The sequence below is a fragment of the Schistocerca serialis genome, chromosome 9 (genome assembly GCF_023864345.2).
Source record: "Schistocerca serialis cubense isolate TAMUIC-IGC-003099 chromosome 9, iqSchSeri2.2, whole genome shotgun sequence".
NCBI classification, from domain to species: Eukaryota; Metazoa; Arthropoda; class Insecta; order Orthoptera; family Acrididae; genus Schistocerca; species Schistocerca serialis.
In genome coordinates, this window is record NC_064646.1 from 168445642 (window position 1) to 168458771 (window position 13130).

The window sequence follows — 13130 nt, forward strand, 5'->3', positions numbered from 1 at the left end:
GCTCACACAATAAGAGAAGAGAATGTTTTCAGGTGTGTTGCTGCCGAAGAGTGCAGAAGATTGGGTGAACAGATCACACTAATAATGATGTTGTACTGAAACGAATCGAGGAGAAAAGAAATTTATGGCAGAAGCTGACTAAAAATGGTGACCGTTTGATAGGACACATCTTGAGTAATCAAGGAACTGCCAGTTCCATAATAAACGGAAGGGGCAAAAATTGTAGAGAGAGGAAAATGGTTCACTACATGTAAGCAAGTCTAAATGTGTTGGAATTACCACGAAAACAGGAAGAAGTCTGTACAGGACAGACTAGTGTGGAGACTTGCATAAAAACAAACTTCGAAATGAAGACAACAACAACAGAACAAAGATAAAATTGCTCTTGAATGTGGAGAAACTGTTTGCCAGTGGTTCATCTGCAATCTTTATTGCGCTTCACTTACCTAGTGCTTCCTTTTAAGCAGTCTGCGGTGATGGTCTCGATCGTAACAGTTGGATGTTCAATGTTAATTCCGTTATCGTTTTCCACAATTGATTTGGACATTTTTTCAACTATTACAATGAGATTTTGTTCATGAACGTTCAGAAGGATTCTAAGAAGACCAGTGATCTCACATCGTTGTACTCTTGGGCAAAGAGAGTATCACATTCATGTAGATTTTATATTCGAGCAACTTACCGCTTCGCGATAGATAGTCTCAGTTTCCGTCAGTGCGTAGGAGCAGTCAAAAACCTGAGAAATTCCACATAGAATTTGAGTCGCCGAATGTGCTTATGTGAAGTTCTTGCGTAACTCCTAAAATCGAAGAAAGCTGTTGTACTGGAACACACAAGATATATTGAGATATAGCGCACAATTCAATTTTCATCACAGTTAGATATTTGATCTTTTAGTTCGAAACTATCAATCATGTTACAAAACATTCTCTTATGTAGAGTTCTGTGAATCTAGAAGTGTTGTACCGTCCTGGCTCATCTGAGACGTTACGATCTTACAAGCGGGAGTACTGTGAACACTGTATTAGGCTGTTTGACCGGAACTGTGGGTTGTCGCTTCGAAAAGGGGTTAGTGGTGCATACATGTGGTTTTCCAAGTAGCCTGCGACTCCATAATGAACGCAAGAACTATGTTAAGAACTCAGCGCATTTCTTAATCATTTATATCACATTTACGAGCCTACTTTGACATCTGGTACATTTAATAAGTCGTTAGCGCAGCAAAATTAAGGTAGCAAGGTCATCAGGAGTATGTTTAATGCAAGCTGAAGAGAACAGTGCTACCAACTTCTTTGAGCGGTGTACAGAGAGATAGATAACTAAGAGCTCGTACGTATCGCAAGTGTTTACGGTTGGCGTCCGGTCTTCCTGAGGGCAGCATTGCGCATGCTTGAAATTTTGATGCCTCGTTTACCACGCTACTAGCAGCGAATGTGTTCTCCGCTTTCACCGTGTCTGTGCTGTTCATTTAAGAATTCATGGCGGGCACTTTATACTTAATGGGCATGGAAACAAACATGTCAGCGATTCTGCCACCGACGCTCAAGCAGAGAGGATGGCAAAAGCCAAGGACCTTCCTGATCCGGTGCGTACAGTAACTATTACTCTTCTGTTTCTCAAGTACTTTTTCTTATCAAATCCTTTACAACATCCGTTATGTTTTTTGATTTTTCAAAAGTTAATACAAGGGTTCCTCAGTAGAATATCTCCCGTTGTTGTTTCCTTCTTTTTCTTTACAGAGTTCATTTAATGCACAATTCATCACAAACTGTTTCCAATTTCTTATTCCGCTATATCTGCCGACTGGTGTAGATCATTAGTTAAGCCCCTCGAATCGGATTCTGGAACAATGTGGTTGAAAACACTGTTCACTCGCCCTAATTTAAATTTTTGGTATTATCCTTTTATCTCTGCAGGTAGTTCAGCGCTGTTCCTTATAACAGGCTGCAGCCAATTTTCTTCCAGTTTTTGTACGGCTGAACTCGTATTTCGTCCCAGATGATCTCGACGCCGACGGGATATTTATGCCTCAATTTCCTTTCTTTTTCTTGTCCCTGCTCCTGTGAATGGAGGGATTCAAGAATATTAGAGGCAATATTTTCCTACAAGGACACCACAAGCCAATCGGATTATTGTGATTATTTAATATTTGTGGTACGTGATGGTCAGTACTCAAAAATCAGTCGCACTAAGCATATCGATGCAACTCTCAAAAATGCTCGAGAATATCGACTTTGAAGTTTTCCAAACTTCTATAATGCCATTTGGTAGAATGCTCGATCCCCCCGCCCAAGTAGTAGACCCCGTTTCGATTCCAGACTGTGGTAAAATTTTACTCAATGCGTGCGTGTTCTACGTATGAGATTTCATGCAAAGAGTATAGTGCATCTAGATGAAAGAACATAATTTGTAATGCTTTTATAAATTAACCAATCCTTATTAACAAACTACTATAAAAGACTAGTATTTAAGAACTTAAATTTGCAATGGAAACTGGATTTTTTCAAGCGCAATAAGTATTTTGAAATAAAGAGGACGTACGTTTTTCATAAACGTGATATTCATGCAGTGTGGTCAGAAACAAAGAGCTTGTTGGGGTGCTGAGAAATAACTGTTAAGAAAATAATGCGACATGTTGTGCCGTTTCCGAGTTAATTATCATTCACGTTAGCCAATCAGTCTGTTAAGCGTGCAGATTTAAGTGGTTCACCGGTTACAGATTGTGTCAGTTCCTCTCATAGTGTAGATGACAGCGCACGAGGATGCTCCAGTCTTTGTATCAGGTTCGATCCTTACTAGTGTCCCAGTTTCAGTGTTTGTATTGCTCCCTTGATCGGTTCCAGAAAAGCAAAGGAAGAGTATTTCAGAAAAGCAAACGAAGAATACGTTTGGAGACACCGTATCTGGGGGGCCTGATAGTCTAACTTCAATGCTAATTAACTTGCAAACGCATATCGAATTCTTTCCGTAACAATTATTTCTCAACACAACCTATCCTGCAAAACCCTTACAAGCTTCTCGCATTGTTTCTGACCACCCTTTATATGTGTTAATTATCATATATTTGATGAAAAAATGTTCAAATGCCGGTCGGGGTGGCCGAGCGGTTCTAGGCGCTACAGTCTGGAACCGTGCGACCGCTACGGTCGCAGGCTCGAATCCTGCCTCGGGCATGGATGTGTGTAATTTCCTTAGGTTAGTTAGGTTTAAGTAGTTCTAAGTTCTAGGGGACTGATGACCTCAGATGTTAAGTCCCATAGTGCTCAGAGCCAATCGAACCAATGTTCAAATGTGTCTGAAATCTTATGGAACTTAACTGCTAAGGTCATCAGTCCCTAAGCTTACACACTACCTAACCTAAATTATCCTAAGGACGAACACACACACCCATGCCCGAGGGGGGACTCGAACCTCCGCCGGGACCAGCCGCACAGTCCATGACTGCAGCGGTTGAGACCGCTCGGCTAATCCCGCGCGGCATATATATTTGATGAGTTTTATATTTAAATGACGTAGGTATTCGAAGTGAACGGAAAATAAACGAAAAAGACGCGAACCAGCTATCCAGTGATTACCACTGTCGAGCAATTCCCAATCTTTATGCTTTTTAAGCTAGACGGAAACGCTTGTAGAACATGCGTCTTTGTTCAAAAATTTGCATCGGCTGGGAATTATACGAGGTCTCCCACTTTGTGGGTGGGCAACCGACCACAGAGCTACTTCAGGGTAGACTCTACTTCAGGGTATTAAAGACGCTCGAAAAATGTTAAGTCGATTTTCTCTAGAGATTTCGGAAGTTGTATAGAACTACTTTGTGGAGTGATTTTGAAGTTCCGGACGTAAACAAATACAAAAATCCGGCTCACGTGTGGTCTGCTTGATAGTGTGTTGCCACCAGCTTCTAACTCTTGCAGGGCATTCTGAATATCTTAAAAGACAGGAGCTTAGTTGACAGATTGTCAAAATGGTAAAAAGAGATTGAGTTTAATGGCCTCGGCACGTCGGTGAAAGCAGCTACGTTAAACAGGGTTCATTATCCACTTGAAGGAAATCCTGCTTAAATTCACTAGTTGATATCAATCTCAGAAGAGCCCGTACGAAATTCTATAGGTGAACTATTTATTTAAGCGGATATTTTGCTAATGAACGAACGTTATTTTTAAAAGCACGACATCCACATAGACTTAACTTTTCTTAATTTTCTATCACCCACTTTTTTCGTATTCAGAGACTAGTTATTGTAATGAAGTAAGACGTCCGTATTCTCATGAGTGCTTCATTCATGACTCCTTTTTCAGATTAAATGAGCTTATTGCCTGAGATATAATTAATAGTGTAAACTGATTCAAGTGAAAGAATACGATAACGGAAGCAAAAATATTCCAGTAAACACGGGTCCACAGAGAAACCGTTTGTGAAATATCTGTACATGTGTGGTTACGAGCCGCCACTGACTAAAGAATGAAATGTTGTCGTAGTTAGTGAAAAAATAATTAAAATACGATCTTTTTGATTAAGTCTGCCGGCCGGAGTGGCCGAGCGGTTCTAGGCGCTACAGTCTGGAACCGTGAGACCGTTACGGTCGCAGGTTCGTACCCTGCCTCGGACATGGATGTGTGTGATGTCCTTAGGTTAGTAACGTTTAAGTAGTTCTAAGTTACAGGGGCTGATGACCTCTGACGTTAAGTCCCATAGTGCTCAGAGCCATTTGATTAAGTCCCCGTCCAAACAGGCTCCAGTTTCAGCCGTGGCTCATGGTTGGAGAATGTGGTACATACTTTTGAAGAACTGGTGCAGCGGATTGTATAGTCTTGTAAAGATTTAAGATATGATCCCACTGGTATTTGAAATAATTAATAGCGGTATTTCATTGAAATGCGATCATTACAATGGAACTCAAACATATAACGTGCTTAAATGGTATTGTATTTCTGGTAAACATACGCCACGGGTGAAATTGAGATCATTAGACGGAGACAATCAAAAAGCGTACATTTCGTATTCATACAGAAGTCAAAATGTTCAAATGTGTGTGAAATCTTATGGGAATGAACTGCTAAGGTCATCGGTCCCTAAGCTTACACACTACTTAAGCTAAATTATCCTAAGGAGAAACACACACACCCATGCCCGAGGGAGGACTCGATCCTCCTCCGGCACCAGCCGACAAGTCCATGACTGCAGCGCATACAGAAGTCAGTAACGGCTCGTGTGGAGGGGGGGGATCATTTTTACTGGAACGTTTTTGCTGTGTCAGTTTTCGCTGTTGATTGTGGTACAGCCTACGTCACCGCGTAAAGATTGCGAAGACACGATAAAGAAACTCGGGGCTCGCACAGAATCGTATAGAAAATAGTTTCTCCCTCGCTCCACTTGCGTGCGAAACAGGAGTGACAACGACTGACTGCAGTACGAGGTACCCTCCACCGTACACCGTACGACGGCTCGCGAAGTTTGTGTGTAGATGCAGATGCTGATCCAAATGACCTTGTGAATCACGTAGAAAACTCCATGAGGTTGTTCGTGAATGATGAAGAAAGAACCGACAGAGGTGTACTCGAATTATCCTCCGTCACTAACCGTACAAGTAGATTCAGACATGAAGAATTCACTGCCAGTAAAATTCTTCAGTGCTGTAGACCGCATTGTCAATATAAAAGATTGTCCGACGTTTCGGCCACCACTGCAAGTGGCCTTCCTCAGGGCTGTGCTGATGTCTACGCTTACGTGAAGAATTCAGTCGACAAAACTATACAAACGATGCAACACGGAGCATCTGATTGAAAGAAGCTTTTCGGTTTGCAATGAGACCCTACAGAGCTTCACTATGTCTTCTGATCAATCCAAATACTTAGAAATTTTTCATTAGGCGTGCTCATGGATGTTGTTCATGTTTGTACGCACCCTCTGTTTGAGACCTGAGGCACGTTATGTGTGTGCTGTTTAACTGATTTATTTAATACAGGTTCCTAGCAAAATGTAGAACAATATTCTACGTGGACGTCTGTGTAAAATATACTACAGCAATGTCAAACTGACACGTGCTCATACATCAAGCTACCAGTGTAAAAACACCAAGAATTAATTTGGCTAGAGGACGAACAGAACAAAAATTTCTCCGAAGCCAATGACGCACGAGTGGTAGTGTGTGATCTGTAAAAGCTCTTCAGAACTAATAAGAAGGAATCTTTCCGTGAATTAGAGACAAAATTACCAAATGTCGGTGGTACGAATAATGAACCGTTTTGCAAGCGATATTAGTTCAGGCACAGAGAATTTATATAGGACATAACAGGTATAAATGCAGATATTTTTGTATGTGGTATCGTAATACGTGCCCACATCATTGTGCTGGCTGTTTTTTGTCTGCATCAAACAGTTCCGCAAACACATCACATAATCTACGAGTATTATCTAATGTTTTCTGCACGGCCATAACTTCACTACTAAGTGGACTACACCTGCAGTATAGACTAACGGGTTTGCGTCTAGCTTGCACATTTCAACACCTGACGTGCTACCCACTCGTGGACACGTAAATTGAAGTACCGATTTTAAATATTAATTACCCCAGATGGCAAATGAAACTTATGTAATTCGAAAAGTACTTTGCCGTAGATGTCCACAAAGGAAAGATCATATGTGTACATAGGCGTTAAGAGTGGTAAAAATAAACAGATGCTTTCATACTCACACCTGTGATAATACCTTCTCTATCACGCATTAAAACTAAAGTACTACAAGCTTTTGCTCTGCTTGTCGATCAGATGCCGTGGAAGAAATGACGCACGAAAGTAACAACATTTCATGAAATCACATTCCAGGTGCATTCACGTGTACATGGTTCACTTGTAGTAACACACGCTTATAGGCAGCTACACTGTAACAACTGTTAGGTCGATGTCAGCCGTAGAAACCAAAATATCATAGTAACGAAGTCTGTATATAACGTTCCATATTGGCGTCGTTATTTAGATTATTTTTCTGTACGACTAATTTTGCAGTTATTTGCCGCCGTTACCAGAAAATATGAAGTAAGTTCCTAATTTTTAATTTCTTCATTTTGAATAACTATTACTTCTGACTTCTCTTATTATACGGAAACTATATTTTTTTAGACTGCCTAGGAGGAGAACGCTAATGGATCGGAGTGAAAGATGCAGAGCTAGACGGATAAAGGTTTTGCGAGGAGAAAGTAATAGGAAGGTGGACGTTCGTGATGATAATGCAACTTCTTTATTTGACGTTACATTTAAATGTGCACTGAAGGTAATTCCACATAATTTTGACAGTTACAACTGCTGTTTTGTGGATTTATATTGCAGATTTTGTGATTCAAAACATTTCACATCAGACGTTACTATAAATGACATAACGGGATTCAGATTGTGGTGTCATAATAGAAAAGCTAATTTGCCGGTGTTAACATAAAATTTATTTTCCAACGCATTAATCAAGGACGCACTTCAGATGATCCAAGAATTCAAGAGAAATGAAAGAATTATTTCGATAATATTTGTAGGTACAATCAGCATTTGCTGTGGTCAGTTCTGATGCCAAAATTTCAAACAGAGTTTTATGTGAAGTGTATCACACACGACATTTTTTTTATCATGCGTCACGTCCCATGACTCCTACGTATAGTCATTCACCATGTAATGTGGAACTATATTTTTATGACATCGATATTGCTGTTTGTCAATTTTCATTTCCTCCCCCCCCCCCCCCCTCCTTTTTTAGACTCCAGTCCATTCGTGCCGACGTTGGCCCTTGTGGCAAAGTGTCCACAGTTGCCCTAAATGGCTTAACGTGCCCTACTTCCACAATGCAAGTCTTTGTTGGTATCAAAAGCTTTATATTCACGGTGATCTCTTTTCTATGGTCTGATTTAATCCTTGGTATCGAGTTAGGAAATTCTTTGGCTTGCCCTGAGGTGCAAAGGGTTTCAATGGCAAAACCTAGTAACTGTGTAACTTGCCATCATGTCATCCCATTTGCTTTTGCCATTTGAATACTCTCATATTCGCTTTCTTTACCCCCTTCAACACATCCCCTGACATTTTTGAAAACTTGTTCACTGGCTTTTCGTTCTTCCCGAACTTAGGTTTAATTACATAAAAAGGTGATGACATTTTCCTTTTGTATATTACCTCATATAGTGCGAGTCCAACACTGTTGAGTATCTTAGAATTACACATTGCCACAACAGAAGGAAGGTAAATGTCCCAGTATCCCAGTCATTGTGACAGCTGTTGACATAATGACTTAACATTTTGGCAACCATGTGATGAACACATTCCGTTCTCCCATTTGACTGAAGGAGGAAAGGGCTGAGCTTCAGAATGGGTAGGAAGTAGCGTAGCTGTTTCATCATATCGTATTATGCATGCCAAAGTTCCATGGCCTGTACTACCATACTTGCATACTGATGTGAAATTGTAACCCTTGCCATGTAACATGAAAAATGGTCTATGGTGGTCAACATGTAATGCTTAACCACAAATATTTACGTAACAGACCTAGAATATCTATCCTTACCAGTTCAAATGGTTTGGATGCTTCGGATAATTTTTGCAATGATACTTTTTGATGTCTGATGTCAGCATGTTGTGCACATCGTATTTGATTCTTGACATAGTGCTTGATATCTTGCCTCCTCATACTCCACGAAAACTTTTCTGCTACCCAGATATCAGTAACTGTCCTTTTCCCTCAAATGTGTGAATTTCTAAGGGACCAAACTGCTGAGGTCATCGGTCCCTAGACTTACACTACGAACTTACACAAGAACAACACACATACCCATGCCTGAGGGAGGGGCCGCGCAATCCGTGACATGGCGCCTCAAACCGCGCGGCCACTCTGCGCAGCCCTTTTCCCTCCATGACATGCTGATACATGGTCGTGTGCTCGCCCTACTACTCATCTTGCACCGCTGCAGATACCGCAAAGTGTGGTTCATTCTTTATCATTGTGCACAACACCCCTTGAGCATCGAGAACTGTGGCTATGCCCTAAATACTTCGTAGTTTGTGTCAGCAGTTGTGCTTCCTTTTACTTTCGCGAAGTGCTTATGTAACTTAATCTTCCAGGTCAGGTGTGTTTCTTGCCTGGTTCGTGTGTATCACTTTCCAATCACGTTCACTCAGTTTCAGAGCCCAGTGCATTAACTTCCTTGAAAGACCCATTAATTCAGGTGCCATTACAACATAAAAAGGTCTGTTACAACCCTAAAATTCTTCCCAAACAAGTAACAACAAAAGTATGTACACAACATGGTCTGTTACAAGCTTACATTTCTCCCTCTACAAGTGACAACAATAATATGTAATCCAATAAATGACAGCCAACATTTCTTTCTCTGTGGTTGACTAACTGTTCTCCTCTTTTTTAAATGTCTCAATGCATATTCCACCAGATGTTCGCTACCACCTTGGTTGAGAAAACACTCACTGGGAATACTAAAACCAGACTCGTTGTCAATGCTGCCTTTAATTTCTCGAAGGTGATCTGACAATGGAATTTTATATCTTTCTGCAATAAGAGGTATAATGGCGCAAAAATTTCGCCAAATTCCTTGGCGAATACTCTATAACAATCAAAGAGTGCTAAAAATGATTGAAGTTGCTTCAGTGCCTGTGGTGGCAATATATCATGTACCGCACTAATCAAACATGGATCTTCACGCCATCTTGGCTAATAATCTGATGCTAGTAATGATGCGAAGTGAAATTTTTCAGTACTCAGCATTAAATGTTCTGAATGTAGCATTCGGGAGGACGACGGTTCTATCCCGCGTCCGGCCATCCTGATTTAGGTTTTCCGTGATTTCCCTAAATCGCTCCAGGCAAATGCCGGGATGGTTCCTTTGAAAGGGCACGGCCGACCTCCTTCCCCGTCCTTCCCTAATCCGATGAGACCGATGACCTCACTGTCTGGTCTCCTCCCCCAAAACAACCCAACCAACAAATCTGATTGTAGCCTTTAAAATACTTCCTTCAGTCACTGTACTTGCTCCTCCAGGTCTTTACTAAATACAGTGATATTGTCAAGATGAATCGTACACTGTCTCTGTTTGTCCGCTAAGCACTTTCTCCAGTAGCCTCTGCAAGGTGGCTGGTGTGTTCTTAAGGCCAGATGGCATCCATTGTAAATGCAGTCTTTAGCCAGTCTTCCAGAACCACTCACAACTGGTGGTGGCCACTCTTCAAATCATAACAGCTTATTCTACGGGCATCCACAGCCAAACTTTTGCATATTGAACAAAAACAACTGTAACTGTTGTAAATCCTCTGTTAAAGGCATGGTCAGTTTCTTAATGTAAATTAAATTATCAGGTGCAAATATTATAGTGGTCAAACCACTTAACAGTCTGATCCCTACCCTTTACTTAAAATGTAAAAAGCAATAGTTATGGGTTAAAACGCGGCAATGACATTGGAATCTCAGTTGAAGCCGCTCCAGGACGGAATGCTGCGACTGTCATAGAGGTTCAAATGGTTCAAATGGCTCTGAGCACTATGGGACTCAACTGCTGAGGTCATAAGTCCCCTAGAACTTAGAACTACTTAAACCTAACTAACCTAAGGACAACACACACATCCATGCCCGAGGCAGGATTCGAACCTGCGACCGTAGCGGTCGCGCGGTTCCAGACTGTAGCGCCAGAACCGCTCGGCCACCAGCGGCCGGCTGTCATAGAGGAACTGACAGGATAACAAAATATAGGCCGCGAGAGAAGCGACAGATGCGTGGAAGCAGCTTTCTGTGTCGGCGCGGCTTCAGCTACGTTCCCAGTTTCACTGCTGCATTTTAGTCACTGACTATCGCTTTTTGCGAAATTTCCCAAATTTTAAAGAATAGGTTGGGATCAGAATTTAAAAGTGGCTTGATCACTATAACATTTGCATTTGATGATTTAATTTAAATTATGAAACCGTTCGTGGCCTTACCAAAGGATTTACATCAGCTACAGCAGTTTTTAGTCGTCTTCAAATGTACTTTGAACTAAGTTATCTAAAGTCTCCATTATGACTGGTATGGGACATTCAGCCATGGTTTTGCGCTCAAGTATCGATGATCCCATCAAAACTTACGCTTCTTCATTCCATTCAGTTATTTCTTTGGTAGAATTGCTCCCCATGGACTATCATCTCCTCAATAACGACATCAGTCAATTGTTTATTTATAATTTCTTCCATTATCGGTTGTAGATACCTAGGTATTCTGTATGGCTGGAACACTGGAGCATTATTACGCATTGCTATCTTGTGTTGTTCGTAGTGGTCATCAGGATTGAACATATCTGCACATTGCACAAACAAAGCTACCAAAGCTCAATTATCTCTTCAAATGTTTTACCCTCTCGCGTAATGCGGATACATCGATGGACTGCTTGTGTCAAAGGTCTCTACTCGACCTATTCAGATCATCTTCGTTCAAGATGTTATAGTTGGTAATCAATATAGCCTTTTGCAGACTCACTTCCTCAAAGAAAAATTATCCAAACTCACTGGAACGATGTAATTCTCATATATTTCTCTCATGCGTACTGTATTTCTGCACACAATACGGTCTGATTCATCACTCTATTCTATCAAATCTGTAATACATAACATTTTGCTCGGTCAGTCAGTACCTACAGAAACCCAGAGTAAGTTTCCTGTGCCTCTTGGTTCTTGGCTCAAATGGCTCTGAGCACTACAGGACTTAACTTCTGAGGTCATCAGTCCCCTAGAACTTAGAACTACTTAAACCTAACTAACCTAAGGACATCACACACATCATGCCTGAGGCAGGATTTGAACCTGCGACCGTAGCGGTCGTTCGGCTTCAGACTGTAGCGCCTAGAACCACACGGCCACTCCGATGGCTGTTGATACTTCATCATATCTATTTCCATACGGTAGTTATTAATTTTTTAGTGATTTCACAAGTTATCTGCCATTCGAAGCTCATATATTGTACTTTCACAGATATCGATTCACTACAAATTTCTACATAAACTTTTATTTAAGGTACTGGTGGTCTGTAATTAGTTCCTGTAAACTGGAGTAACAACATTCGTCCTTTCCACGTCATTACCCACTCAAACTTTAGGTGACTACCGCCAAGTCGTGTCAACTGCACCTGATCCGAGGACTTCCAGCATCTGCCTACTGTTATTTCTACGTGATGGGCTTTGCAGTTGTAGGTACTTTCTGACTTTCTGACAGTTGCAGATACTTGCTGCTCTCTCGTATCAACCTACTGGCCTGCCAACTCATGCAGCGTTGCCTTGTCCGACAGGTGGTGGACTTGAGGTGGATGAGCCGGGCGCTGGCACCAGTGGGCATGTGGGGTCCCTCGGGTGGCAGCCGGCTGTACTATGCCTATTCACTGTGGACCATCGTGCAGCTGGTGCTGACGGCCGCCGGCCAGGTGGCGGGGCTGCAGGGCCACTGGGACGACCTGCAGACCGTCTTCACCACGCTCTGCTTCGCCTTCACCGTCACCTGCACCATCATCAAGGTTCGTGATCGTCGTGCCCACTCTTACATCAGAACACACAAGAGCGACAGGTGTCGCAAAAATCTTATACAGGGAGTTCAGAAATTCCCGTTACAGACTGCTAGAACTTGTAAAAGGGAGTGAGCAGAAAATATTTCGTATTGGAATCCATGTCCAGGAACGCACCGTTTCTGTGGTAGAACTATTCGAAAACATGTTAGTAGTGCGACCAGCTCTACAGGTAACTGATTAGGCGTGAGCCATTAAGTCACTTACTCTGTAATTCTACTGATAATAACCAAAGAAATTACTCCTGTACTCGTTGATGGGTTCTCTTCAACGTGATACAAAACAATCTGTTTCAGTTCTGGTGTGCGACTTCTTCCTGAAACACCACAGTCACACCTGCTGACGGTGAAGGTACCCTTTCTTGAAGCCGTTCCGTAATTATGCCGAAGAGGTTACGAGAAAGAGTCAGCTGTCATGGATAATGATCTTCATATAGGCTACGAGCTGCTCTTCCATTACCGTGAGCTTCGCCAATCAGAAGGATCTTGTCGGTGTAGTCTGCAAACGTGTTCTCAGCCATGTTGCTCTAACACTCACAGACACATGAATGAGGCTCTAACTAGGTCAGAGAT

The 13130-nt window shown here is 41.8% G+C and overlaps 1 protein-coding gene across 2 annotated transcripts in view; it reads left to right on the top strand.

The window, feature by feature from the left end:
- Window positions 1-13130, top strand: part of LOC126419762 (odorant receptor Or2-like) — a 134430-nt gene that overhangs the window by 32990 nt on the left and 88310 nt on the right. Inside the window, exons 1-2 of one of the 2 annotated variants that reach the window (XM_050086937.1) lie at window positions 1543-1585; window positions 12289-12510. In XM_050086937.1, coding sequence (XP_049942894.1) covers window positions 1556-1585; window positions 12289-12510 — 252 coding nt within the window. In that variant the 5' untranslated portion in view covers window positions 1543-1555. Of the gene's footprint in view, window positions 1-1542; window positions 1586-12288; window positions 12511-13130 lie in introns of those variants that run through there. The other variant, XM_050086936.1, reaches the window with a different exon arrangement.